Consider the following 27,611-nt stretch of genomic DNA (forward strand, 5'->3'; position numbering starts at 1 on the left):
GGGAGTTCTGTGCTCTGTGGTGAATTGGGCCGCGGCGGGAACCGCTGCATTCCCGGGGCCTCGAAGCCCTTGGCGGTGAGCAGCGCCCCTCAGCCACTGGGCGAGGCCTACAGGCCCAGCCGTGGAGGGGCCGGCCGGGGGCTCCGAGGGAGCCGGGTGCGCCTGGCTCGGGGCAGGGTGCTGCTTCCTCGCCGGAGCCCGCCCGGGAGCAGCGCAGCCCGAGCCAGAGGAGCGTGCGGCTCCGGCCCTTTCCCCGGCCGGGGCACGTACGTGCGGCTGTCCGCCGGGGGGCCGCCCAGGCAGGCTGAAGTAGCACGGTCGGGGGAAGGAGCCTGGAGACGGACGCACCGGTACCAGGGGTTACAAACAGTAAGAAACACTTTATTATAACTTTACAACATATAAATAGCTCGGGTCAAATCTGTGCTTTCTGGCAGCCGGGCATCGCGTCCCTCCCCCGCAGGCGCCTGCCTGCCTTCACATTGCACTGTCCGGCGGGCGGCTCCGGCCCTGGGGCCCGTCGGCAGAGGTGGGAGAAAAGGGCCGGGCAGCCCAGTCCCGCTCCCCGTCTCCTCAGGTGGGGCCTGCGCCTGTCATCTGCTCGGGTTGCGGCTGGTGTGGAAGGACCGCTCCTCTGGGGTCAGGCCGGCAAAGAAGGGGTGCAGCAGGGCCTCCGCCAGTGTGATACGCTGGGCAGGGTCAAATTCTAGCATCCTCCTCATCAGGTCAAACAGCTGCACGTGCTCCAGGGAGTCCTGGAGCATGTAGCTCTGCGCAGGGACACAGGGCGCCTCAGTGTGACGGGGGCCCCGGGAAGCCTGGCAAGCCTGGGGGGGGAGGGCGGCAGTGCTGCCTCCCGGGACAGTGCGCGGCGGTCTGCCCGGAATTGGCAGGCTGCAGGTGTCTTGCTGGCTTGGAGCCTCTGCCCCCCGTGTCAGGTTCTGACAGGCGGACAGGCTCCCCGCCACATCTGGGTCTTCCCACCCCCTCACCGCGGTCCTGCCCTGCTCTCAAAACGGAGGGGCCGGGAGTCTGACATCTGGCTCTTCTGGGATTCCCTCAATTACATCACAGCCGCCCTGTGGGGAAGGGACAGGGCTAAGGGCCCCTCTGGGACAGTGGGCAGGAAGCTCCACTGCCAGCACCCGGCAGCCCCGGGGCACAGCCTCCCACAGAGCCGGAGCGAGGCGGCGGCCTCTCCGCCGTAGGTCTGCCCAGGGCCTGGGTCTCCCGGGCAAGAGTGGAGCCGAGGGAAGCCAGAAACTGACCTTCAGAGGTTTGCAGTTCTCCTTCACGTAGCGGCCGTCAGAGCTGTTCTCATCCCAGACCAGGCCCCCTTTGTAGAAGTATTTCTGCTTCCTGAAAAGACAGGGACGGGGTCAAGGGGGACCCGCCATGGGGGCTGGGGGGGGGGTGCCCTGGGCCAGGCCTGAGGGCTCGCGGGCACCTCACTCACCTAGTCCGGTGGATCATGTGTGACGGGATGGGCCCGAGGATCTTCTCCATCATCACCAAGTGCTCTCGGTTTTCGTGGGTCTGTGGACGGCCCGGGACAGAGCAAGCAAGTCATTGCCGGCCTCGGGCCCCGCGGCGGGGAGGGACAGAGAGAGGCAACTGCCCTCCGGCCCCAGGAGATGCCAACCCACCGACGCGGCGGCCAGCAGCCGGGGCAAGGCCAGCCTCTCCTCTCGGGGTCACCCACCCAGGCACACCGCGCGGTGGTTCCAGCCCCCCGCCCCCCACGCCCTGTCCTGCCCCTCTCCCCAGGGCTCCGGCTGCCCTGCCTTCTTCGTCCCCCGGGCGGCCACGACCCTCCAGAGTTAGTCTCGCGACGTGTCGAGGGGTGGAGGCGGACGGGCTCCCCATACCAGACCCTGGCAGCCCGTCGGGGTAGCGGAGCGCGTGGGGGAGCCTCACCTGAAAGAGTGTGAAGCCCCGGTAATACTCGAAGAGGATGCAGCCGATGCTCCAGACATCGCAAGGTTGTGCCCAGCCCAGCTCTGGAAGCCAAGATGGGGAGAGGCTGTGAACCCGGGCCCTGTGCTCAGCCTGGAGGTCACGCGGCTGCTGCCACGCTGGCGGGCAGGCCGCTCGCCCAGACCTCAAAGGAGCCCCTTTCCCGGATAAAGCCGAGCCCACCTACCGCAGGGCCTCACGACTCGGGCCTCGCCTCGGCGGCAGCCTCCGCTCACACCCTCCCCACAAATGCTCCCTTCGCCCAGGCTGGGGCGACGCGGCGGCTCACCTAGGATGACTTCAGGGGGGCGATAGTGACGGGTGGCCACGATGGTGGTGTGATGCTCGTGGTCAAAGGTGGCGCTGCCGAAGTCAGCCACGCGGATGCTGGTGTTCTTCACCGACTTCTCTTCACAGCTCTGCGGGGCGAGGCGGGCAGCCGGGTGAGGAGGCCGGCCCAGGGCCGCCCACCGGGCAGCAGGGCCGCCCCCGCTCCCCAGCAATACCTTGTGCTCATTGTAGAGGGTTTCAAACTCGGAATTCACAAACAGGATGTTCTCCGGCTTCAAGTCTGTGTGGGTCAGCTGGTTCTCGTGCAGAACTGGGGACGCGGCGCAGAAGGGGGAGGAGGCACTGAGAACCCGGGCGTCTCTGCGCCCCTTCCAGAACCCTCTCAGATGCCCCCTCCCAAGCCACCCTGCCGCAGCCCTTCAGAGGAAGCAGGCCCCATTCCGCCTCTGCTCTGGCTTCCTTCTCGGGGTCTGTGCTTGGGACCGCGGGGGAGGGACGCTGCAGATACTTGGCTGCTTCGGGAGAGGAAGTACGGGGCTTCTGCCATTCAAACATCCTCCCGCTACCTCTCCTGCAGGGGCCAGGCCTCCTCAGCCTGTCTCTCATCCAAGCTACAGCATCTGCTCTGGGGTGCTTCCCTCTCCCCACCACCAGCGACATCATTTGCAGGACACAGAGCAAAATGAAGGTGGACGTCCCTGTGTTCGAAACTGCGAAGACCATCGAGGCTACCGCGCCAGAGCGTGAGTCGAGCACAGGGCCCGAGGCCAGAAGCTGACCCTGCCTCTCCACATCCCGAGGCCCACGCGCACAGCTTGCCTCTTCCCTCCAGCCTGTCTGGACGTGCTCCCTGCTGCTCCCTATTTCAGGCTCCAGATGCCCATCTGGCACTCAGGACACCCCCCACCCCCACTGGTGGGTCCACCTCTCCCTGATGGGGGCCTATTCTTCACAGCGTTTCAGGCGTGCCAGGCTCCGGGCCTTCACCACGCCGCTCTCCTTGCTCGCCGGCCCTTTTCTGTCCCCTCCATCTCTGCGGACACTGCTGTCCACCCCTCCAAGGAGCCGCCTGTCCTACTCCAGCCACTGCAAATCCCAAGCACGGGCTCCCCCGGCCCCACCATGCTCTGACCAGGCTGGCAGACAGGTGGAGATGGCGCTAGACAGTCTCTGTGGGCGAGACCTGCGCGGTCAGGCTCCCGCCTCTTCATCCAGGAAGAAAGGCGGGCGCGGGCCGGTAACTCTAGAGCAGCTCTTTGCTGTCCTCCTTCCTGAGCGCCCAGGGCAGGGCTGGTTCAGGAGGCCCCTGGAGGGGGCAGCAGCCTCTCAACGCTCCAGTCCTACCTGAAGGCCTCCCGGCCGCAGAGCCCCGGGCCCGCCTGGGCCCGGCAGAACGGCTAGCGGCGGGCTGCAGCGGAGGGGGCGGGCGCGCCACACGCAGCCTGCGGGGGACACTTACATCTAAGGGCGTGGCAGAGCTGGTAGGCCATGTGCCGGACGTGTGGCAGGGGGTAAGGCTGGAAGTTATTCTCCTTCAGGAACTCAAATGTGTTCTTGCCCAGGAGCTCAAAGGCGATGCACATGTGACCGTGGAAGTTGAACCAGTCGGACATCAGGACGCACAGGCTGGGGAGAGCGGTGGGTGGGGTTCAGGCGCGGCTCGGGGCTGTCCCACTCCCTCCCTCAGACGAGGCCAGTGCTCAGGCCCGCCCCAGGCCACATGGTCGCACACCGGGATGTAGCTACGCCTGAAGCGCCACCGCCCAGGTCAGCTCCGAACAAGGACTAGAATGTCCTGGGCCAGGGCCTCCTGCGTGACCCCTGTGTCTCAGGGAGATGGGATCCAGGTCTAGTGCTGCCGCCGCTGCCTCCCGGTCACCCTCTACCCCCAAGCGAGCTTCCTGACGGTGTCCCGGGCTCTCACGTCTGTCCCGCGCCCGGGACGGTGCTTGGTGGAGAGGGCGTGCTCAGCGTCTGAGCCAAACCCCAGGCTGCTATCCTGCCTCGTGCCCACCGCTCCGAGAGGCCCCATCCACCAGCGCAGAGCGGAGAGGCTGCCTCGGAACAGCAGGCTGGGGTGCAGCCTGGACTAAGGTCCAAAGGCTCCTTCCAGCAAGACTCACTGGCCAAGCTCCCCTGGCGCCGAGTTCCTGGGAGAAGGGCGCTGCCCCCGTCCCCAGCCTCCCGCCCGGGCCTCGCCAACACTCACAACTTGTTCTCTTTGTCTTTCTCCTTAATTTTCTTGAGAACGTTGATCTCCAGCCGCGCGGCCTCCCGATACTTGCCCACGTTGCGGATGATCTTCAGGGCCACCTGGGACTTCCCTCTGGGCCGGGGGAGAAAGACGGGGTCATGAGGCGCCCGGTCCTCACCCCCCTCCACCCCAGCCCAGCCCCAGCAGACGCCGCGCGGCACCCCGGAACAGGGCTTGCCACCCGAGCGCCACGCACAGACCTCCGCCGCCTCCCGGCCAGCTCCCTCGGCGGGAGTGCACGCTCCTGGCACCCACGCCGGCCTTTTAGGATCTCGGCCACAGCCAGCTCCCAGGGGCGCGTGGACAGAGGAGAGGCCCCTCCAAGGGACGCGCACCGGCCCCCAGACTCTGACTGACCTGCAGCCCGTCCACCCCGATCCTGGCCAAGGCCCCCACCCACCATCGTGCGCAGCGCCTCGTGACCTTCCTGCGCACGGCTGCAGCCCGGGCCAACGGCTCCCCCTGGAGTGCAGCTTCCAGGACGGAGTACAGGCCTGGCGAGAGGGGAAGGGTGCCAGCGGCGGGGTCCTCTCGCCGGGACTTCCTTCCAGCCCCACCTGCCTGCCTTCAGCCACTATGTCGTCATCAACCGCGGAAGCCGGGCACCCTTGTGCAGGTCCCGGTGAGGCCTTTAACCATCCCTGCTCTGCGCTTCCCACCCCGCACCGGCCAGCACTGTCCCGGTGGCCATTTGCAGGCTGCGGCAGAGAAGGAAGGGCTAGCCAGGGCGCAGAGGCCTGCGGGGGACTGTTTGAGACAGCCCTGGCCTAGCGCTGGGCCCTCTGGAAGGCCAGCCGGGTGCATAAGGTTCGCAGGCCCTGGAGTGGAGGTTTTTCTAGAGGAGATCCAGCTTTGCTCGCGGTACTCCCCCTCTGCCCGGATCTTCAGGGTGGGGAAGGACTTGAAAGGCCCCGGACCCCAGCCTCCTCCCGGAGTAAGATGGCATTCCCACCCCTGACGGGGGAGCTCGGCGCCGCTGTGAAAAGCCACCACCAGGGCCGGGAGGCGGGGGAGACCTTTCCTCACTGTGCTGAACACGCCCCCGTGACAACTCCCTGGCCAGCTCCCCTCAGGCCTCCCCGAAATTCCCCAAGTCCGTGCCTGCCCCTGAAGGACTTCAGAGGCTCGTCGGAGCGGCGTAGCTCGGAGAGCTGAACTGTCTCCATGTGGGGCAGCTCTCAGATCTGCCACCCCCAGCTGGCCGCCGTACAGCTGGCATGTCCCCACGCGTGCTGGTCCCAGCCTAACCCCCTGGCCACAAGGGGTGCACAGGGTAGTTAAGTGTGAACTGGGAGCAACAGAGCCTTCCTCTCAGGGGCTGTCACTGTCCCATCGGGCCATGGGCTTGGCTAGACTTGGTCTAACCGGCCTTTCCCTCTGAATGTGGGGACTGGCACCAGCTGCATGCGGGCAAGCCCTGAACGTGTTTCTTCATATCTCTGAGGAAGCAAAAAAGTCACATGTGAGCAGCATATGGCTCAAATGAGACCACGAGAGCACAAGCACAAGCACTGGAGCGAAAGTGCCAAACCAACACAAGGGCCATTGAGGCAAGGAAGCAGTGGGTGTCCAGGAGGTGGCCTTCCAACTACTGGGGTGTGGGGGAGAGGCAAGGGTTCTGGCCTTGAGGCGTGGCAAGGCACAAAAGCCTTTCACTGTTTGGCTGGGAGGGGAGCGCAGTACCTCAAGCAGCGCCCCGACACGCACAGGTGTACCCTGGCTTGCCCTGAGCACACCCCCGGGGGCGGCGGTTGACCCTAGGCACACGGCAGAAGACAGGGGCCTGCTGGGTTAAAAAAAGCCCAGTGTGTTGTTTCTCTCAATTGTGCTTCGCAAAGCCTCCAAGGCCAGCCTCCAACAGGGTGGAGCTCAGGCCTGGGTGGTGCTCACGGGTCCTCTCAACCCCCAGCCGGGCCCAGCCTCTAGATCCAGACACGGTGGGGCCCAAATGTGGGCCCTGTGCTGATAGTGCACCGCCGCCCTGGAGAAGGGGAGAAGTGGGGAACAGCACCATTCGCTGACCAGTGAGACTGGAGCAGGGATGCCCTGTGCCTCCATCCCCTATTTCAGGGGGTCCACGAGATCCCAGGATGGGAGGGGGCCGCCCTTCAAACGGAAAATGGTTACGTTCTCATGGCCGCCACCCTTGCAAGCTCAGGCCCGCTCGCCCCAGTACGCAGGCTCACCTGGCGTGGTCCAGGCACTCCACCACCTTGCCAAAGGTGCCTTCACCCAGGTTCCCCACGATCTCATCTAGGAGAGAAAAGAAGCCGGGCATGAGCGTCTGGAGAACAGAGAGCCGGCAGCTCCTGCAAGATCACAGCATTCAAATTCTCAGAAACAAAAAAGGTTTCTCTCTCACTGCTACACTCTTAAAAATAGTAGAAGCTGCTAGTGTCTGTGTCATTCAGGCAATTACTGGTGGCCCCGCTAAGGCGCCACGCGCACTAGAGGCCGCTCCGGGCAGGAGAGGGCTCGTCTAACAAGGGGGGTAGAAAGTAGAGAGGTAAAGTTTTACGAAAGGTGGCTGTACATCGCTCTTGGAGCCAATCGCCGATCCGGCACACCAGGTGGCCCTCCTTGTCATCTTCCACACTCCGGCTGCTGCGCTTACTGCTCTGTTGGCTTCTCTGCATGCACCGCCCCCCGAAACGCCATCCGACCAATCGCATGGTAGGCGGTTCCGATTGACAGAGTGAGGTGTCAGTCAAAGGCAGAGGTGGAGACGGTGAGGAGCCGGTGGGTTGGTTGGTTGGATTTTCCAGATCCCAGCATTTCATAAGGCACACAGCATATATAACGATAGGGATATTGCAAGGGACACGTCAAGACACAAACTGACTTCAAAAACAGAAAAGTAAAAACAGCTACAGGTATGTAAAGAGAACTCGGACATTATCTAAGAGAAGGGCGCCGCAAGCTCTTTGCTCAGAAAGACGACCGGCCTCGGCTGCGGAGGGGCCGGGGGGTGCCAGCGCGGCGGCCCGGACTCCCTCCACGTGGTCTCCCCTCCCTGGCCCTCCCCGAAGGTTTCGACCAGCGCTGAAGACGCAGTGAGAACGGCGCAAGAAGGCGGCGGGCCGGGTCCGATCATCCAGAATGGCCGGGGCACCCCGGCTTCAGCAGCAGCTGCAGTGTGCCCGGTCTGTGTCGCCTGCCTCTGTTCGCCCACACAGCCCTGCACGTGCCCAACAGCTGCTGCTCAGAGCCAAGCTGCGAGCTGCCCCCCGATGGCAACCGGGGCCAGACTGAACATCGCCACCAGCAACGGCCTTCCACCATGGCCCTCGTGCCGCCCGTCGCGGGCAGGGGAGGCTCCTGGGAACTCTGGGCCCGCCAACCTGCAGGCCTCCTACCATGACGGCCCACACAGGCCCCCTGACAGCTCCTGCCCTGGCCTTGGCACCCTTGCAACTCACGGGCCAGGTCCATCCCGCGTCACAACAACAGAGGGCACCAAAAAAGAGAAGACTCAGCGCCCCGCACCTGCACGGCCATCCTGCGGCGGCGCGCGGCAGGCAGTGCGCAGAGGCCGCCAGGCCAGGCGGGGCTCCTGCGGTTAATCGGCCCATAGCCACTCAAAGAAGTCACAGGGAGAACTGGGCAGAGAAGACGCCTGGTCCCCTCCACTGGTGCCACCACTATTCCACAGCAGGAGGGAGCCGGGGAGGCAGAAAGAGGGGGTGGGGAGGAGGAGAGACGGCACGGAACCTCAGAGAGACACAACTGCTTCCTGCCCTGGGGTCTGAGCGCAGCGTGGTCTCCGCAGAGAGCTACACAACGCTCCACGCTGGGCACACTGCCAGGTCCTGTGCTTGGCATGTGGCCTGCAACTGAACAAGGCCTGGGGCTGCACACCTTTTGGCCATTTCTTCATCACGCAGGTGAACTCGTGCCCCTTGCCGTGACTGCCCCCATGTACGGCGGCGAGGCTGAAGAGGGCTGGGTGGAGGTCAGAAGGGAAGCTCCTGCTCTGAGCTGACAGACAGACAGCTCCTCCCGGAGCCGGGGGCGCTCCGCCCTGGGCCTGTGGGGAGGGGTGTGAGATGAGGTGCAGAGGCGGGTGCAGTCCATACCCGCCAGTGCTCGGCTACGCGCAGAGGCACGCTCCGGCGGCAAGGACCCGACAGCTCCGATCACCTACCAGCAACCCTGTCAGACTCCCTACGAAGTGTCCCTGGACACTTGCACCGCGCAGCCTGCGCGGGAGCAGCGTGTGAACAGAAACAGGATGGGGGCCAGCCAGCGCCGGTACCAGAGCCCCTAGAGCTGCCACTGCCAAGGGGTCAGAAGACAGAGGAATCAGGCCCCTGCTCCTGCTCAGTCCTGCACCTGGACCAGACGACACACACGCACACGCACACACACACAAATGCACGCGCACTGACGTGCGTGCGTGGGGCTGGCAGTACTCACCCAGACCAGCCAGCCTGAGAGAAGGCTAGAGAGAGAGGAGGCCTCGAGGCCCCAGCCAGCACACTCTGGCACCACTCACCGAGGAGGCGCTGCTACAAGACCTGGTGCGGCGTTTGTGGCAGTGGTGGGCGTGCTTGCGGGTCCGGTACGGCTCCCTCTCCCGTGACCGCCGCCGATGGTGGGAGCGCGAAGACCCGTAGCAGTCCTCCCCGAAGGACGGGCTCCGCTCTTCACACCGGTACGTGTCGCTGTCACGGCGCTCCCGGTACCTCCGCTGGTAGGGCAGGCGGTCGTGGCTGCCGGGAGGGGGTGGGGACACGCGTGAGATGGCCCCGCCCCCACCGGCTGGGTCCTGCCACGGGCAAGACGAAGGTGACAGGGCCCTGCCCATGGCTCGTAAGGACAGCCTGCTGGAGCAAAGGCATCCAGACCAGGGGAAGGGCCGAGGGGGTGAGAGGGTGTCCACTGTGTGTGTGGGGGCTGACCTCCGGAACCCGCCAGGCTACTACCGCACCCCTCCACCCTGCAGAGCCGGGTGGGCGGCGCATGGCGGAGGCCCACGGGCACTCACTTTGGTCTGCGGGTGTGGACGGGACCCGGGAGCACCATGGGGGAAGGGCAGAGGTTCTGTCTCTAAACCCCAGCGGGGAAGGCTCAAAGGCGAGCAGGGGAGACGCTGGCCTAGAAAACGGGGCCCGGCGGGAGAGGGAGACTGGCTGGCGCGGGTGGCCGAGCCGGCGCTTGCAGGCAAGGCGAGGCGAGCGGCCTAGGAAGTGGACCCTTGGGGGGGCAGTGACCCTGGGGCAGCAGGGCCGAGAAGCAGTCACTGCAGGAGCCCGGGGCAGCCCCCACCTCCAGCTGCCCCCCAAGACCGGGTGAGGGCAGGAGCCCGTCCCTCCACCAGGTTCCCTCTCACCTTCTGGACCGAGATCTCCGGGGCGGAGGCTCCCTCCGGGACGGGTACCGCAGCCTCCCCTCGTGCTCGCGGCTGTAGGACCTCCTCCGCTTCCAGCGGTAGCTCAGGTACGGGTCTGGCTCAGGGGAGCGGTAGCGCTTACAGTGATGCATCTAGGCCACGAGAAACAGAGCCCCGCTAGACGCCGGCCAGCCACCCCCGGCACGGGGCCACCGCGGAAGAAGGGGCCCGCTGTTCTGTTTAGGGGCAGCCCCTCCCAGGGGTTTATGAAGTGAAGAAGAACTCTGAGGTCACACTGGTCACGCAGCGGACAATGGGCAACACCCTCCTCCGCTGGCGAACAACAGCCGCATGCCCAGCCCCGCGCCATCAGCCGGTGCCCGCGCGAGCCAGGGCGGTGCTGAGGCAGAAGGCAGGGACAGGCTGGCGAGCACCATGGCGGGAAGCGGACCAGGGAAAAGAGGACGCGCCAGTGCTCAACCCCACCCCCCTCGCCCCCCCCCCCCCCACCGCAGTGGGGCCTCACAACGCAGGCTCTGGCTGAGGCCAGAGGGAAAGGGGCTTGGCAGGGCGCCCACAGGCAGGAGCCGGCAGGGGAAGCCCTCTAGTTGGGAAGCCCAAGTTGCAGGCTGCACGGGCCCACGCAGGGAGCCTCCAGGACAAGTCAGGGCGTGACGACCACAGAAAGCGCTGTGCACGGCCTCACGGACGTTCCCAAGCCCACCCCAGGTCCGGCCAAGCAGACGGGGGGTATCTGGTTTTGGCACCACCACCAACGCCAGGGTCCTTAAGAGCATCAAGTTTCTTGCCCAAGGCCCCACTGATCACCCTCTGACCACCTGCAATGCTGTGCCAGGCAGTGCCTCATCTCTGCCTACCAGTACCATTACTGTCCCCTCGGCCAGCTCCCCTGCCCAGTACCCTCTCTGATGTCCACGTCAGGAGCAACCAGAAGGTTGGCTGTCTGGCAGGCTCATCTGCCCGGGAGACAGGCCAAAACTATCCTGTTCGTTGGGGACTTATATCTGCCACAGGAAAATGCCAGGCTGGCCCAGCTACCAGCTGGTGGCTCTGTGAGGCCAACACCTTGTGCCACCCACACCCAAAACCCTGACACTGCATCCATGGGAAGGCTGGGCCAGATGCCATGGCCAGCCTCCGTCCCAGCCCTCTGCTTGGTCAAAGCCTGCCTCCAGTGGAGGTCAGCTGAGGGCTTGCCAGACAGAGCAGTTTGACAAACCCAAGTTACCCGGTCTCAAGAGGAGGGTCTGTCAGGAGAACAAGGAATGGCTCCCTGTGAATAAACAAAGTAGTGAGGCATGCTAGACCAACCCCCTGGGAGTCTCTCCATAACCTGGGAAAGTCACTGTCCTCAATTTCCCCACCAGCAGGTCTTCTTCTGTCAACCTGGAAGTCCTGACCCCAGTGATCCTTGGCAATAAATCCGATGTAAAACTGCCAGCAGCTCCAAGAGTTTAGATGGCTGCTCTGTCCTGGTGATCAGCTGACTAATGTTTCATTGCTTTCCTGCAATTACCAGGGTCAGGTGCCCAAGCTAGGGAATGACCACAGTATCTCACAGCTCATTAAGTGGCGTGGCAGACGCTCCAGGGGCCGGGGCACAGGACTCCCACTAGGCCAGTGCTCATCCTCACTGGGCAGCAGACACTGCAGCTGCAGGACCAGGTCTAGTCCACGCCAGGTCAGAAACTCCCTCCCAGGATCTAGAAGATGCCTCAGTCCATACACATTCGTGTCAGTGGCAAGAGCACAGCTTTAGAGCCAGACATCTACCCTGGCACTGCTACTTCTGGGTGCCTCTGGGCAAGTTATTCATCGACTGTGACCTTCAGTTTCCTCTTGCAAGAAGGGGACAGTAGCAACCTCTTACTGGGCTCCGTGAGGATTACATTTATGTCACTCTTTAAGTGACTAAGGTCACTTTAGGTCAAATGCCTAGCACGGCTCTGGGCACACAGGAGGCACCAAAGACGGCTTTTCATGAACACTGAAAAGGCTCCAGTTAGCACCTCCAGGTCTGTGCTACTCGCCTTAAGGGCAATAAAGACAGAAGCCCCTCCCAAGGGACCAGAAGGGGGCCAGTGCTGTGTAGAAAACCGTGGACTAAATCCCTGAGCTACCACTTCACTGGCCCTGTGACCTGCCACCAAGCGCGCCGGCCTCAGTCAGCACACCTGGGAAACGGCGCTAACACCTCCCAGTCAACCTGGCAAAGGAGATGACAAGCAGGAGAGCTAAAAAGCACCACACACGAGGCAATCCCAGAGGAAATAACTTCTTTCACACACGCCAGGCGGGTGAAATGCTGGTGATGTCATGCCCCGCCATCACCTCCCGGGCAGGGGTCTGGGGCCCCTGGCTCAGCAGCTGAGACCCCTGCAAACGGGCCGTTGAAAGAAGCCAAGGGCCACAACCACGTTCCAGAAGGCTCGGCACCGCAGAGGAAAAAAAAAAAAAAAAAAAGGTAACGTGAAGGAAACCAGGTCGAGTCGGCCCTTCTGCGCGCAGGGCCCGGCCGGCTCCTCACTGGCTGCTCCGCGCGAAGGAACCAGGCTGACAAGAAGAGCAGCCAGTCAGGGCGGCCTCTGCCCTCCGGATCACCGCCGCCCGGCGCCCCATGGTTATTTTTGGCCGGAGCTGCCCCACCGCTGCAACCTCAAACCTGCCACCTTGCAGCCGCCCCGCCACCGGGCGGAACGCGCCTCCTTGTCAAGGGCACGGGCCGGGCGCGGGAGGCCCGCCAGCGGCTCCCACCCCGGCTCCGCGCTCGGCGCCCGCCCGGGAGGAGGGCAGACCCCGGGCCGCGGCGCCGCCGCGCGTGGGCCCGGCAGCTCGGCCCGGCGCCCCCGGCTGCGGGGCCGTCACCGGCGCGGGAGCGGAGGGGCCCGGCGCCCGGCTTCGCGGAGCCCCAGCCCGCAACCGCCGCCGGCGCGGGCGGGGGCCGGGGGAGACGCGGCGGGCCCGGCCGGCCGAGCCCCGGGCCGCGCGGGCGGAGTCGGGGACCGGCCCCGGCAGCCCCCCGGGCCGAGGCGGCCCAGCGCGCCCCGACCCCGACCCCGGCAGGGCCCCGGCGGCCGCTCCCCGCGGGCCGAGAGGTGGGGTCTGCGGCGACCGCCCTCCGGGAGAGGCGGCGGGTCAGGGGTGAGAGGTCGGGGCCGCGGCCGGCGGGCCGGGGAGGAGACAGGGCGCAGGTCGAGGCCGCGCCGGGGCCCCCGGGGCCCGCCCCCCCGCGCCCCCACGGCCACTCGCCCCCGCGCCGCGGCCGCCGGGGCCGGCCCCCACTCACCGTCGCCCAGGCTCCGGCCGCGGCTAGGCCCCGCTGCCCGCTGCGAGCGCCTCTTCCGCTTCCGGCTCCGGCCTCCGCCCGCCGCGGCCCCGCCCCTCGCGTGACGCCGCCGACGTCCGCCCGGCGGGCCCGGCCCGCGCGGCCCGGCCGCTCTAGCCCCCGACTCGCCGGCTCTGGGGGACGCGCGGGCGCGGGCGGGCGCCGCGCGGGTGGGGGCGGCCGCGGGAGACGTTGGCCGCGGGCGGGGCGCGGAGCCGGCCCGGGCGGCGGCGCCCGCTGCCCTCCGTGTCGCCGGGCGCAGGCCCCGCGGAGGCGCCCGGGCGGTCGTTCCCGGCCGGCGGGCGCCGGAGCCGAGAGGTGGAGCCCCGACCCGGCGGGGGGCTCGGCCCGCTCCGCCGCCGCGACCCCGCCCGAGCCCGCCAACCCCCCCCGCGCGGCCGCGGGCTTTGTGCGCTGGCGCGGGCCGGGGGGGCCGGGGGGCCGGGGGGCGCGGGGGACACGCTCTGGCGACGAGAGGGGCGGCCCGAGCTGCTCAGGGCGGCGGGCTGGACACGGGGCCCTGCGGGGGGCCCCGGGGACGGGGTCCGGGGAGCCCCCCCCGGCTCGGGCCGAGCGGGGCCGCCCTCCCCGGTTTCCCGCGTAGGAGCACCGAGGGGGGCCTCCGAGACACCCCGCGCCGCGCCCGGCGGGAGACGACGGACCGGGCGGGCGGGAGCGGCTTTGAATTGCGCCCCGGGCTCCCCGCCCCGCCCGCCCGCGGGTCGCGCCTCGGACGCCGGGCGGCGCGGCCAGAACCGAACCCCCTGGGCTGCGGCGGCCCCCGACCTCCGGCTCGCCCTTAAGCTGGGGCCTGAGTGGCTTGAGGGGTGCTTGGTTCCCCCGAATCGCCGTCGTGTCCACCCCCTCCCGAAGTGAACAGCAGAAGCCGGAGAAGCGCGGGAGGGGCGCTGCGCTGACAGCCCCGGGACGGCCCGACGCCCTCGGCCGCCCGCCCCCCAGCCGGACACTCGGGGGTCGCTCCCCCGGCACTCGGGCGCCCCAGCCCGGCTGTCCCCGCCCCTGTAGGCCCGGTCCCCCAGGGGTCGGGGGCCGAGGTGAGTCACCGTCCTGCCGGAGCCCGGGGCCCCCGGCCGGGGTCGAAGCGCCGCTTCCTCCCCTCGGGCGAGGTGGGGGGCGCTGGCCTCCCCCCCTCCGCCGCTCCGCGCGGCCGGGGTCTCCCCGGCGCCGAGGGTGGAGGAGCCCACAGAGGTCCGGGGCCCGGGCCCGCCTTCCCAGCAGCCCGCGCCCCGCGGGGACCCCCGCCCCGTCCTCCGGCTGCGAGGGGCGACTTCCCGAGGGGCGCCCGGAGCCATCGCCCGCCCCCGCCCTCGCTGCCGGCCTGGAGCCGCGCCAGCCTCGCGGAGACTCTCCTGCCTGGGCTTCGTCCCGCCTCTCCCGGGAGGGACTCGCCCCAGCAGCGAGCAGAGAATCGGTCCCGTGAGAAACCGGCCCTGAGGTGCAGCGGGAGCAGATGTCCCCTCTCGGCCCCACGCTCCCCTCACCCCGCAGAACTGGATGGCGGTGGCCAGGCGGTGTGGGGTCAGGGGCCCAGGGGTGGGGTCACCTCCGAGGAGGCAGCTGGCATCCTAGACCTCAGCCTAAGCTCTTCCCCCAGGCCTCGACCCTGGTGCTCCCCGGTCTTTTCTGTGTGGGTTGAGCTCTACAGCAGGGCGAGGCCCCTATCCTGCACCCCACCGCCAGCCGCCTGAGCCACACCACAGTTCTCGCCCCTCTGCACCTCCTTTTGTCCCCACGGCTCACTGCCCCCTCCAGGCCCGAGCTGCCCCACCACGCCTCATCCTGCTGCCCTCGCTCTCTCTTCCCTGTGCAGCATCCATGTCTTCCCTTTGGGGGCAGCTAATTCACTTTCCAGCCTCAACCCTGGAGTTACTGCTCCAGAAAGCTCTGCTGGGAGCCCACGGGAGACTCGGGTTCCCCTTCCCCGTGTTCCCACAGCACTTGGTTACTGTGACTTCCTCGGCACTGACTCCACAAGTGCAACACTCTGGCCTGCGCGGCTCCCCAGGGGACCAGGAGCCTCACAGAAACCAAGGCAGGCCGCAAAGACAGGGCCTCCGGCCAGAGTGGAGCTGTGAGTGCACATCCGGGCGTGGGCCAGTCCTCATGGTCCATTCTGAAGAGGCCCGGCTGGTGGGAAAATGGGGGGTGGGGGGGCAAACACCCTGGAAGGGGGCTGCAGCAGTCCGCCTGGAGTCAGAGGAGCCAGGTGTCTGGAGGGGAGAAAGCCTTTGGGGCGTGGGTGGTGAACAGGCCTGGGAAATGTGGAGAGTTGGGGCAGCTCAGCCCAATGCACACTCCTCAGTTGGGTGCCTTTTTCCTATGCTCACAGAGAGTTGGGGGCAGGGTGCACCGGGTGCCTAGGGGTGTGGGTGGGGAGGCAGCATTAGGATTCTGAGACCCAAAGGTGAAGAGTATGGGTGTGAGGAGTGGGGTGAGGGCAACACCAAATGAGTAGCCCCTCACTCCTCCGTGGGTTCCCTTCCCAAACTAGTGAGGCATGGGGCTCAGGACACGTCTCACAGCCAGAGGTGGCAAGAGGGACCCCATTTGTGTTCCTTACCCAACATCAGAACTGAACGAGTGTCCCCCCAGTTCCCATCTCCTCCCATTTCTAGACTCCCACACTGGAAAGCAGGGCAGTGGGGCTGGGGAGCACAGGCCAAGTTCTGTGGTGAACTCCCGGCACGACCTGGGTCTTCAGCCCCATCTTCCCAACATCGGGAGCACCAAATGAGCCCATGGCTGGTCAGCAAGGGCCAGGCCCAGCTCATGGAAACTTGGCATTCAGAACTGCTTAACGGGCATTGAGGCTGCTGTTTATTTGCCATGTAAATCACAAGGGAAAACCGAGGCCTGGGAGGTCAGGGTGGAAGGATTTGAGTGCATGCTCAGCCCCGGATCCCAGCTTCCGCATCGGGGAGGCGCCTCAGAGACTGGTTGTTCCGGAGGTAGGGCCACCTCAGTCCCAAGGTCTCCCATCTGTCCCAAGCGCAGGACTCTGAGCCTCATGGACCTGATGCCTGGTGTGCCCAGCACTCCTGCCACCTCTGGGCGCTGCACGGAGTCCACCCATAGAGCCCCACCGAGGGCGCAGGTGAGAGTGGGAAAGGCAGGCACAACGGCCCTGAGCGCCTGGGTCAAAGCCTGGCTTCTCTCTCTTTGGCAGGTGCTCAGACCTAGCTCCTGAGCGAGACTAGCACTGGCCAGAGAAGAGCTATGGGCATGGCTGGTGGCAAGCTAGTGGCAGCGGGCTGGGCTGGTTGGCCATTTTTGGGCCCCACTTGAGGCCCTTTGGAGCTGCTGCAGCGGTGGCAGGAACCGTGCTGGGCCCTGCAAGTCCTAAATGTGAGCTGCTGGTTCTCACGCACACTGAGGCTGCTGCGCTCTCCCACGGTCTTCCTGGTTTGTCCACGGCCCAGGGAGGTCCCCTGTGCTAGCAGATCCCCCCATCAGGCTGAAAACCCAGAATGCTCAGGGCTCGTGCCATATCTGGGGTCATGTTCTCAGGAGCAGGGGTATCCAAAAAACACAGGGGAGAACTGATTCCCCAACAGGGCAGCCATGTTGAGCAGTGTCATCTGTGAATGGTGCCCCCTGTGGGTATGCAGCACGTGACTTGATAGGACCAGGCTGCGCTACACAGGCAAAGGACGGGCCAGGGCCCCTGTGATGCTCCCAGGGCCAGTCAGGAGGAGGGAGGTGCCCGGTTTAAGCTCAGTGGACAGAAGAATTTCCTTGGAAGCGCCATCACCCCTATTGGAGCTGCCGTCCCAGGGAGGCAGAGATCACGGTCAAGCGGATGCCTCTGGGGAGGTACCCAGTGTCCTAGCCTGGGAGAGTGGACAGCAACACCCTGTGACGGTCCACATGTCCCTAAGCTCTTCAGGACCTGGGGGGTGTCAGTCCACAGCTGACCCTTCCAGAGCAATGGCTTCCTCCCAAGACTAGGGTGACCCTGGGGACCCAAGTGACACCCTGCCTCCTCACGCCTACCTGTTCTTCAGCATTCCCTGATAGCATCCCCGGTCCTCTTGCTGGAACTGCAACGTCATCAGCAGCTGGGGTGGAGAGGTGACGGGTTGGGGTCCAGCTGGAGGTGGAGGGTTGCATATCTGGAGCCTGTAGGAGCTGCACAGTCATCTGTATAAAAGCCAGCGCATGGTCCAGACAGGGAGATCAGCTAGCTGGGCCCATGGCTGGGCTTATCACAGCTGGTGGAGAAGGCAGGGCCTCGGAGTGGCTCGGGCCTGCCTTATCAGAGGCTGCAGAAACTCCCCTGCCCTGCATAAGGGGTGGGACTGGGCCGGCCTTCTCCAGGTGACTTTCAGCCCCCCACAAAGAGGGGGGATGCTCCCCGGCCCACTTGGAGCAGGAGTCACCAGCTTCACAGGTCCCAGGGACAGGAGTGGAGGAGGCCAGACCAGGAGTCAGAAGACAGTGAGGGTGCTGGGAGTAGGGGGAGGGGAGGTGGTGGGAGAGGACCCTCAGGCTCCTGCTACTGCAGACAGAAGTAGAAAAGACCCAGCGGTGTTTGGACTAGGATGATCCAACAATCCCTGGGCCCAGAGCCCAGCCTGGAGTCCCCTAGGGTAGTTAGGACAGCAGAGTCCCCCTCCAAGTGGGTGTATGACTGAGCCCTGGACATGGCCCTGCACACCTGTGGCCCTGCCCTGTACTTCAACCTCTGCTCTTTGTTCTTGGAACAGTACCTGGAGCGGGAAGGCAGTGCAAGGGCTTCTATCCAGCCCAGAGACACTTTCCCAAGCTTTGGGAAAATCCAGCCACCATGCATCCAACCCCCTTCCCACTCTTGGTTCAGATGGGAAGGCTGGGACTGGAGTAGGGAAGAGTTGCTCAGCGTCAGGACTTGAGTTGGGGGTGGGCCTGGCCACAACATACTCCCAGAGGCACTGCTGACACAGCAGTCACTGCAGAGAGGTCTGGAGGCTGAAAGGAGCCCCTAAGATCCTGGGCTGAATGTACCTGCAGGAGACGCTGGTGCCAGGCCTGCAGGGCCAGGGCGGAGCTGGAGCAGCCAGACGACCCAAGAGCTCACAGGCCCAAATGGGGGCTCGATGGGGTCAGCGGAATGGCCTACCCAGGCTCAGGCACGGCCCTCCTGTGGGGACAGCTACTGACGCTCACCCAGGTGGGTCAAGACAGCTGGTAGTCAGCCTGGAAGGGAATCCAGGGCACCCCTGAATCAAGCTTGTGCCCTCTTGTACCAGGGGCAGATAAGCAGGGGACCCTGAAGTTGGGTGAGGGGGTGCTAGGGCTATTATGGAAAACAGAATGACCAGGAGGGGCAGACTGGGGTGAGGCCTCCATCGAGTCCAGTTCCAGGGAGCAGCCATCACAGGGCGGGCCACTGGAGCGCCCCCTCCCCCACCCCCCGTTGGTGTGCACAAGCACCTGTCCATAGTTGAGGCCTGGAGTTGGGAGACACCTCTGTGGGCTTGGGCGGTCAGAGGCCTCCTGAGAGGAGATCTGGGGCCCTGAGAGGAGGGGCTGCCTGGGGAGAGACCTGCAGGACTGGTTTGAGCAGACAGTTCCGGCCAGGTGAGCCCCACAGCCCCGGTGGAGTGGGGGTCTTCACAGGGGAACTGGAGACTCTTGAAAGAGCTGCATGGCTGCCAATGACTAGGCCTACCTGGAGCAGCTGCAGCAGCTCTGGGCCAGGCAGACTGTGTCCAAGGGGTGTGCCGCCCGAGGCAGAGAGCTCCCTGCTGCTGAGCACTGGGGGTGGCCCCAGGCCAGGTTGCCCTGGCTCACCCCTTGCAGTATCTGAGCTAACCCATTCTCAGCTGGGGTGAACTGCCATGACTGCCATGAACTGCCATGGTGGGAAGTGCCATGACCTCCGCCACTGGGTTCCAGGCAGGATGCTCCTAACAGAAGCGCACAGGAGTGTCTGCAGGGAGCCGAGGAGGCTTCTCTGCTGCAGGGCCCACCTCTGCCAGGGAGACATAGTGCAGACATTCAAGCAACTTGGAAAAAAATCATTGAAGATGGGTGAAAATGCGCTGGGACTGATCTGGGGCCCATGCTGCATGCACCCAGCGGGCCCCATTTTTTTTTTTTTAGCATTCTCCAGATCTAGGGGCCTCAGGAAAGAGCTGGAAGGGAGAATCACATCCCTGCTTTAGAAGGTGGCTATGTACTTGCTGGCACCAGGGGGCAGTTGCCCTGAAATTTAAAGAGGAAGAACTGCACAGACTCCAGGAGCTGAACGAGGCCGGCCACCACCTGCTCCTGACGGGGGTGCTTTCCCTCCACTCTTCCTTTTCCTCCCCACGACACCTCCCCCATTCCGCCGTCCACCCCACTCTCTTCTCCAGTGCCCTGTTTTTCTTGCCATAAACCAATTAGTCTCTTCCTCCTTTTTAGGATGCCCCCTCGCTTTGTCCCAGGCTTCCTTCTCTTCTGCCTCTTCCTCATTGTGCCCCAGAGTTCACGTGTTCACTCATTGAGTCATTCATCAAGCATTTATTGAGCATCTACTGCATGTCTGGCTCGCTTCTGTACACAGGAGAACCAAAAGTGAATCAGACGGCTCCTTATCCCCCAAAGCTTATGGCTTGGGGAACACAATCATCGAGGCGACAATTATAATTAACTGTGAAGTTGAGGGGAGAGGTGCTGTGGGAGGTGCGGGGAGACAGCAGATAGGGAAGTCCTCTCCCAGAGGGCATTTCTGGGCCCTTGAATCCTCACAGAAGGATGAAGAGGCACTTGCCAGGAAGGAAGGGCATTTTAGTAAGAGGGAAGAGGCTGTGCAAAGCCCCAGAGGGGAGACGGAAATGAGGCTGTGGGAACGGCCCCTGGGAGAGGGGTCCCAGAGAACCGTCCCACAGCAGCTAGAGCAAGGGCTCCATGTCCCGGGCTCTGTCTGTCTGATTTCAACTCGTTCGGTTGACTACCTCCTCCAGCCTAGCTTCCTCCCTCCGCCTCTTGGGCAAATGTATGTGTGCACAGGTGCACAGATGGACACACACAGACATGGGCACAAAGTCACATACACGCAACAAGATACACATCAGATGCTCACCTGGAAATGGACACACCCCCAAATGTGTGCATGCACTCACAGGACTAACCAGACACCGAGGGTCCATGCTCTGCTCAGGGGCCTAACGGAGCTGCCAAGCCATGCTCATCTACTCCTTCGGCCAGACCAATGGCTCATCCACTTGGGACCTGGGTGTGGGCCTCATGGCAGGTGAATTGGCCAAATCAGTGCATTTCAAACCAGAGTTCAGAGTTGTGCTCCGAGAGAGCTGCCAGGTGCCCGCGTGAGCACTTCTGTTAGGATAGTCTGCAGTGGCGTTTAAATAAAAGCTACTCTACTAGGGCCCCCCCTGGTGGTGCAGGGTATAAAGTCTCAGCGTGCTCAAGCTGTCGCCAGCTGCTGCAGCAACAGGGGTTTGATCCCCGGTCAGGGAGCTGACCCACGCGGACGAGCAGAGACCAGTAAGACCCAATGCCCTGGCGATCCCCTTGCCCCTCACAAAAGCGAGGCCCCCACAGAAGTTAGGGCTGCTTTAGGGGCCATTCCCTTCTGCTTGCTGGCTGTGACCGCTCCCACATTCCTGCTCTTAGCTTCGTCTGGGAAATGGAGAAAAAAACGGCCCCAGGGCACCAAGGGTGCATGTGAAATGTGAGTGCAGAGTGCTGAGCACTGGACACTTGGTGGTTAGGTTAGACTCTGGGCTCTGCAGCAGGAACTGAGAAACCTGCCTCTGCATCTCACTAGCCACGGGACCGCAACCTCTCTGTACCTCAGTTGCCTCCTCCGTAAAATGGGGATAAAAATCCCAACTCACAACGTGGCAGGTTAATTCACGCAAAGAACTTCAACAGTACTCGGCCCACACCAGCGTTCCGTAACTGGTAATCCCATTGCCACCCTGTTCCCAGCGCTGCCCCGCCTCCAGGGACACACAGAGTGTGTCCAGAATTGCTGGGCCGCTTTACCACATAATGCTGAAGTATTTCCCAAAGTGCTGGGACAGTTCCCACCGCTCTCCATTCTCTCCTGACCCTGCCCATGGTGCTGGCGGTGGGATGGCTTCCGGTGCATTTTCCTGATCCCTAAGGATCACTTCTTCCCAAAACACCTGTTCATGACTGTCCCCTCTCCCCATCCCTTTCTACTTTTGTCTTAGTAATAAGCATTAAAAACATCACAGGGGGGCCTCCCTGGTGGTGCAAGGGAAGCAATCCGAAGCCTCTGCAATTTGAGTTCGATCCCCAGCCGGCCAGGGAGCTACCCACATGGCACGGCAGACCTCTCCTGACTCACCAGCTACTCCCCTCAGCAGTGTATTTCAGTCAATCTGCCTGTTCTGCTCCCCGCTCTGTCTCTGCTGAATCCTCTCACCCCCCACGTCTCTGGCTGTACCCCAGCTCTTATATGCATAAATAAATCTTTAAAAAAAATAAAAATAAATAAAAACACATCACAGGGCCTCCCTGGTGGTGCAAAGGGTTAAGATGCAACCTATGAAGCTATCGGCAGCCACTGCAGCACAAGTTCGATCCCCGGCCAGAGAGCTACCCACATGGTGCAGCAGACCTCTCCTGCCTCGCCTGCTGCTCCCCTCAGCAGTGTATTTCAGTGGATCTGCCTGTTCTGTTCCCCACTCTGTCTCTGGTGAATCCTCTCACCCCTTCTCCTCCCCACACCTCTGGGCTACACCTCAGCTCTTATATGCATAAATAAATAAATCTTTAAAAACAAAGATTTTAAAAGATCAGTGCTAGAAGCTCAATCCTGGCCCTATGTCATCCTCACTTTCAAAATCACAAGAAGGGGGTCCCCGCTTGACTGCTCACAGGGCTGCACAGACGGGTGAGGCTGTTGTTACAGCTGGAAGAGAGCTGAGTGTGGGGGCCACACTTATCGTTAGTGTTTGACACAGCAGAGCACACGCGGCTCACTGAGGGGAGGCCATCCCCTGGCCCCGCCAGAACACTGACGAGCCCCCAACGGGCCTTGCAAATAATACAGAGCACAGAATGGGCACTTGGAGGAGGGGCGGCGGGAACAGTGACAGGAAGAAGATTCAGGAGAAACCCGGGGATCAGAGGTGCAGTCTGCTCAGTTTCTTTCACTCTGCAGGCTCTTTGCTCTCCTGCTCTCCTGTTCCCGTCCATGGAAAAGTCACTGAAAGCACCGAGAGATGCGCTTGTGTGAAGAGGTAGAGGTTTATTGAAATATAAACATTCAAGAACATGTAAGATAGAAAATAACCACAACATATACAGACACTTGCTGCAAGAGGACGTCTGAGGTATTTATCACTGCCTAGGCTACCCATGTGCTATCACGTCTTTCCTGGTTAGACTACATGTCATTTGGGGGCGGCAGAGCTGCCCTGGCCAGCTGCCTGCCACGTGGCCTTCAGGACTATACCTTCAGAAAGCCCCTCCTGGCAGAGCCCTGTTCCTGGGGCACTGCTGGTGCCCCCACTCCCAGGTTTCCTAGCCGAGACCCTGCTGTTCCATGAGGGCAGCATGGATTCGCTTAGAGGGGCAGGCTGGCGAGTTTCCTGGGGACAGGAGAGGATTCAGTGGCCAGGAGACACAGTGCGGTGCCCCTGCATCCTCTGGGGGTCTATCCTTCTCCTCCAAACCCCTGAGAAAGACATACTGGCGCAAGGTCTGTGACGCTTGCCAGGGGGCCCGGCAGCAGTGAGCTGGGCTTTTTCCTGGCACCAGCTCCCGGAAGAGGGTCAGTCCCAGTGGGTGGGGCTGTGTGTGAGTGTGAGAGTGAGTGTGTGGTGGGCAGGGGGCGAGAGGGGCAAAGATGCAGTCCAGCAGAGCTGCTGCTTACCAGGCTGAGGTATCTGTTTTGTGCTCAAGCTTTTGATTTCCCTTTCCTTTCACCGATGGGGCCCCGCCCCTGTGGCCTGGAGACATTGCCGAGGGTGCTGCTCGACCGAACGCTGCAGGGCTGACTGGACTGAGGTGAGCCTCTGTGAGAACCAACTCTTCTTCACGACACAAGAGCAGCTGGTGCCACCAGGGTCCAAGAGGAGGGACAGAGCTCTCGGCATCTCCTCACCCCCCGAGCCAGCGCAGCCTCGGTGAGGCCCACGGCCTGCCTGTACGGTCCACCCCTGACCTGAGTTGGGAATGCTGAGTGTGGGGAGACGTCCTGCTCCACCCTGGCGAGATGGGGGTAGGGGTGTGGGACCAGTCCCACTCTGGCAGGAAGTGGGTCAAGGACCATCTTCAGAACTGGTGTGTCCAACCAACGGGTGTCCCCATGCCACCCCTCCCCTGCCGCTGTGATCCCTGAGTCATCTCTCCTGCCTGCTTCCCTGCCTCCTCACTGGGGTCTCAGGGAAAGACTGGAGGGGCTGGGGCGCCAAGTCATCTGCTCGGCTTTTGGGGGTGATCTGCTTTCATTTCTTTGGTGCTACAACAATAAAAAATTTAAAATTAAAAAAAAAAAAAAACAAACAAAAGTCAGCAAAACATATATAAAAAAGATTTCAGAGATGCAAATACTTCCTGAAGAATTAAACATCAACAATTATAAATCTGAGGTATTTCAATGAACCTGACATCGGCAGGTTTGGGGATGTTGGGGTTGAGATGGCCCCAAGAGAAGGGCAAGCCAAGGGACAGGTGGGCAGTTCTCGGGAGAGCTGGCCAAGAAGGGTGAGTGGGGAGCATAAGGTTTGGGAGGGTCAGAAAAGGGTCAATGTCAAGTGGGTGCCAGGGCCTGCCTGGGCAGCCCCGAGGCTCTTTTCCCCCCTCAGCAGAAGCCCACTAGGCCCCGGGATTTGAGGACTGCCTTCAGGTGCTCATTTTGGAGACCACTAAAAGGGGGACATGGGCCGGCCCCTGAGGACTGCTTCAAGAGTTGAACTTAAGGGATCCATAATCCAGGACCCAAACATTGTAGTCAAGGTGGGCTGGAAGGTCCCACCCCATGTCCACCATGAAAGGGCCATCAAGGCATGCACTTGACTTCAGCAGCCCCACGTGGGAATTAAAGAGTGGGGGACTGAGCAGGGGAAGGAGCCAGTGACCCTGGAGTCATGGCAGGAGGCAGGGGAAGGGAAATAAATTAAAAGGGAAGGGACCTGGAGGGCCTCCAGCCCTGTGTCGGCTTACAGATTGTCGATACACTGTGTCCAGGGGTGGGGGGAGGTGGTCCGGGAACCTGGAGGAAGCTGGATGCCCACTGACCCCGGCCAGTTCCCCAGGACAATCCCTGATTGGACAACGCTGCCCTGTCCTGCCCCTACAGCTTCTCCCTGCCCCCAGAGTACAGCAGGACCTGAATGGAGCCTGAAGGACAGACGGACACGTCCAAATTCTCAACATCTGGCCAAACGGTGTTTGACGTGGGCTCCGTGAGATGAGGTAAATTCTGTGCATCAACTTCCTCCACTCTTGACAGCAGAGCGGGGAGAGGGAAGCTGGGTCCCGCCCGTCAGAGGGACCAGCTGGTGGAGGGCTCTGCACTGGGGGTGCCCCGGGATGAGGTAGGACTTGGTGAGCAGTGGGAGCTGCTGCTGCTGCTGGCGCTGCTACCAACACTCTGGGGAGCAGATCCTGCGATGAGGTGGACCACAGGCTTCTGGGCAAACAGCACGCCTGGGGAAGAGGGGATGCCCGTGTGAGCAGATGAGAAGACGGGTCAGTTCCCCTCCAGTCCTTACTGCTGCCAAGCTGTGCATGAGGCACCCCTTGACTCTGTGTTTGTGCTGACAGGAGAAGTTCCTGCCTCTGGGGGCTTAAGGGCCGGTGAGGGGGGCAGATGGGAAACAGAATCAATGCTGAAATGTTGTTAGTGCTCTGAAGGAAGCGCGCTAGGGTGCCGTGGAAACACAAAGGTTTTGGGAGGCAGGTAGGGTTGGTGAGGAAAGGCTCCAGGGGAAGAGCATGACTGGCTGTCGGGGAAAGTGGCCAAGTGAAGCAAGAGGGAGAGGACAGGGGGCGAACACAGAGAACAGAGAGGAGGCACACATGTCGGAGGCGGGCATAGGACTGTGGTATGACTTGGGGGGGTCACTGAAGAATGCCCCCTGGGGGGCTGGGGGGAATAGGGGGCAGGAGGCCTGCAAGGAAGCTGCGGTGATGGGGAGACGGGCCTGAAGCAGGAGTAGCAGCAGCATGGCTGGCAGGGTCGGTGCGGAGAAGCATGCAGGAGAGCACTAGCTCTGTGGGCTGGCTCAGCTCTAAGGGCCAGGGGCCCTTGGGAATGAGGCCAGCTTCCTGGCGCAGGGATTGGCACACACAGTGAGAAAGGGCACAGGAGGGCAGGGACAGGGGCAGGAGAGGTCTGAGGAGGCTTCATTCACTTCTCTCTGACTGTTTGCCAACCCGAGAGAAGGCATTATCTCCTTTCTTCTGACCGAGGACTACAGGAGATGGAGATCCAGGCACAGAACTCCTTCCCTGCTCTTGCCCATGAACCCAATCCCAACCCCAGGCCTCCCAGGCCACTCTGGCACCATCAGAAGGCCAGGGCATCTCCATGCTACCTGCTGGCTCGCCTGGTTTCCTCAAAGGGCCTCCTGTGCCATGCAGAGACCTCTGGGTGTGGTCTCTGAAGACTATTTGGTGGCTGCAAAGCAACCGGGCCTGGCCGTGTCCCTGCAGGCTGCTTCCAGAACTCTGGTCCTCTGCTGGCCCCGGCCCCATGCCCTCCCTAAATAGGTGGTGCTGCACCTCCCCCTGCAGTGACCCTTAGGGCGACAAGGTGGCCCCCCAGAGAGCCAAAGTAGGGGGCCAGGAGGGTGGTGCCCAAGGGGCCTAACCCCCACCCTCTAGAGCAAGGGACACAGAAGCCCCTGAGGGGTGCCCCCCAGTTGTAAAAGGGGCGCCTTTAAGCCTGTTCTACCGGGCACTGCCCATGCCATCTGTGGCTGACGCCTGGCCTCTGGCAGGGGGCCAGAGTGTGCCTGGGCTCTTTGGCTCCACCCACCAAGCTGCATTTAACCAATCAGCTGGGTTTGTTTTCAAATGTATTCCTATGCAGGGAACTCCCTGGTGGCACAGGAGTTAAAGACAGTGCTATCAAGCTATCTGCAGGCACTGCAGCACGAGTTTGATTCCCAGCCAGGGAGCTACCCACATGGCGCAGCAGACCTCTCCTGTCTCGCCTGCTGCTCCCCTCAGCAGTGTATTTTGTCAGTCTGCCTGTTCTGCTCCCTGCTCTCTCTGGTGGATCCTCTTACCTCCCCCAGCCCCCGGCATCTCTGGGTTACACCCCAGTTCTTGTATTCATAAATAAATAAATCTTTTAAAAAAAATTCATCCCTATGCAGATGAGGTGGGAGTGGGAACAGGAACGCAGTTTCCATGAAAACTCAGCTAAATGCCTTGGGAAGACTTGGGCAAGGTGCTCGACCAACCAAGGAATAACACTCCAATAAAATGTCGGGAGAGACAACTGCAAAGGACCGGGGAGGGGCTGTACAACAGAGGCAGTCGCTCCTCTATTCAGATCCGTTTGTTTGCGTCTGGCTCCTTAAAAGAGGATTTTAAAAGAACAGGAATGACGGCTATTTTAAGAAAGGATGAGCTGAATCACAATCAAAGAAAAGCGACCTGGGCCTCAGAAGACTGGAGGTAGTGAGCAGTGCTCTAGCTTAGACGACAGATTTTAAGACAAAGAGGTGGTGTTAGTGATGACTTCTCACATTAAGTGACTCCATTAGTGAGCCAACCAGGAGTCCAAAAGGGCAAGTTTTGACAGTGTCTGTCAAAGGTGGAGGGGACCGGCCATCCTGTGAGCATCCTCAGTGTGGGCTGGAAGAGCCACTTCACTGTAGGAACCCGGAGACCACAGAAAAGGAAGCCCCCGCACCTGCAGGTATTCAGAGAGAGGGTGACAGTGACATCCTAGGAGCTGCACAGGGGCTTGTGCGGCAGCTCCTCGGCCTGGTGCCTTACCTGTGTAGGTGGTGCCATCAATGTCCACGGACATGTTGATGCTCCCGATGCTACCTGTGGTCAAGTTGAGGGCTGCAGCCGGCGCCTCTGTTCTGTCTTCTGCTGGGGACCAGGGGGCATGCTCAGTCAAGCCTTTGGGCACTTCTGCCTCCCACCCTCCTGGCCTGGCCATACCAGATCAAGGCTTTAACCTGTTAGAAAGTGTCTAGAACCTTGCTCAGAACAGCAGCACCCAGCCTTGGCACTGTCCTGTGGTTTGCCTTGGCCATAGAGCCACTTCCCTTCCCCAGCTGGCCTCAGGCTCTGCCCTCTCACCATGCAGACAGCCAAGAACTCGTGCGGGCGAGCTGCCCTTCCTATTAGCTCTGTGCAGGCCCCGAGACACTGCCCTTGGTCCGGGCTGTCACCTCCCTGACTCCCTCCACAGCAACACACACTTATCTGTGTTTGTTGTAAGATGGAGTCAAGGTCGAGAATGGCAAAGAAAATGGGTG

At 62.6% G+C, this 27,611-nt stretch overlaps 2 protein-coding genes and 1 long non-coding RNA gene across 6 annotated transcripts in view; 1 reads left to right on the forward strand and 2 right to left on the reverse strand.

The window, feature by feature from the left end:
* Positions 1 to 360: 360 nt before the first annotated feature.
* CLK3 (CDC like kinase 3) lies at positions 361 to 13,204 on the reverse strand. 3 transcript variants are annotated; one of them, XM_037502109.2, is made up of 13 exons: positions 13,141 to 13,204; positions 9,834 to 9,985; positions 8,997 to 9,213; positions 7,035 to 7,131; positions 6,688 to 6,754; positions 4,457 to 4,573; positions 3,707 to 3,873; positions 2,463 to 2,557; positions 2,246 to 2,375; positions 1,918 to 2,000; positions 1,457 to 1,536; positions 1,269 to 1,359; positions 361 to 770 (listed from the first exon to the last, which is right to left on the reverse strand). In XM_037502109.2, exons 2-13 carry the CDS (start codon positions 9,983 to 9,985, stop codon positions 594 to 596), a joined length of 1,473 nt encoding a protein of 490 aa, XP_037358006.1. In that variant the 5' UTR covers positions 13,141 to 13,204; the 3' UTR covers positions 361 to 593. The 3 variants fall into 3 exon arrangements, with proteins under 3 accessions (XP_037358006.1, XP_054556164.1, XP_037358005.1); XM_054700189.1 differs by lacking the exon at positions 13,141 to 13,204 and adding an exon at positions 12,029 to 12,457; XM_037502108.2 differs by lacking the exon at positions 361 to 770 and adding an exon at positions 909 to 1,079 and having other exon boundaries at positions 13,141 to 13,174.
* A 960-nt stretch (positions 13,205 to 14,164) lies between these two features.
* LOC119238422 (uncharacterized) lies at positions 14,165 to 20,434 on the forward strand. Of its 2 annotated transcripts, none has more exons than XR_008553691.1 (3): positions 14,165 to 14,234; positions 15,136 to 18,349; positions 19,285 to 20,434. It is a non-coding gene; the product is annotated as an uncharacterized LOC119238422 (long non-coding RNA). The 2 variants fall into 2 exon arrangements; XR_005123573.2 differs by lacking the exon at positions 14,165 to 14,234 and having other exon boundaries at positions 14,527 to 15,271; positions 16,190 to 18,349.
* A 1,757-nt stretch (positions 20,435 to 22,191) lies between these two features.
* The window catches only part of ARID3B (AT-rich interaction domain 3B), a 49,732-nt gene continuing 44,312 nt past the window's right edge, over positions 22,192 to 27,611 (reverse strand). Inside the window, exons 8-9 of the mRNA XM_037502111.2 lie at positions 27,118 to 27,216; positions 22,192 to 24,813 (exon numbers count right to left, since the gene is read on the reverse strand). Of these exons, the coding sequence (XP_037358008.1) occupies positions 24,650 to 24,813; positions 27,118 to 27,216 (263 nt within the window). The 3' untranslated portion in view covers positions 22,192 to 24,649. The remainder of the gene's footprint in view (positions 24,814 to 27,117; positions 27,217 to 27,611) is intronic.

This window comes from Talpa occidentalis, unplaced genomic scaffold (genome assembly GCF_014898055.3).
Source record: "Talpa occidentalis isolate TD23 unplaced genomic scaffold, MPIMG_talOcc4v2.1 talOcc4.11, whole genome shotgun sequence".
NCBI classification, from domain to species: Eukaryota; Metazoa; Chordata; class Mammalia; order Eulipotyphla; family Talpidae; genus Talpa; species Talpa occidentalis.

Bases quoted from the DNA above. Each gene is read 5' to 3' on its own strand.
- CLK3 (XM_037502109.2), bottom strand. From the start codon at position 9,985: ATGCATCACTGTAAGCGCTACCGCTCCCCTGAGCCAGACCCGTACCTG. The intron at 9,214-9,833 runs GTGAGAGGGAAC...CCCTCCCGGCAG, and splicing joins CGGAGATCTCGGTCCAGAAG to CCACGACCGCCTGCCCTACC. The intron at 1,537-1,917 runs GTGAGGCTCCCC...GGCCGTCCACAG, and splicing joins GGGGCTTCACACTCTTTCAG to ACCCACGAAAACCGAGAGCA.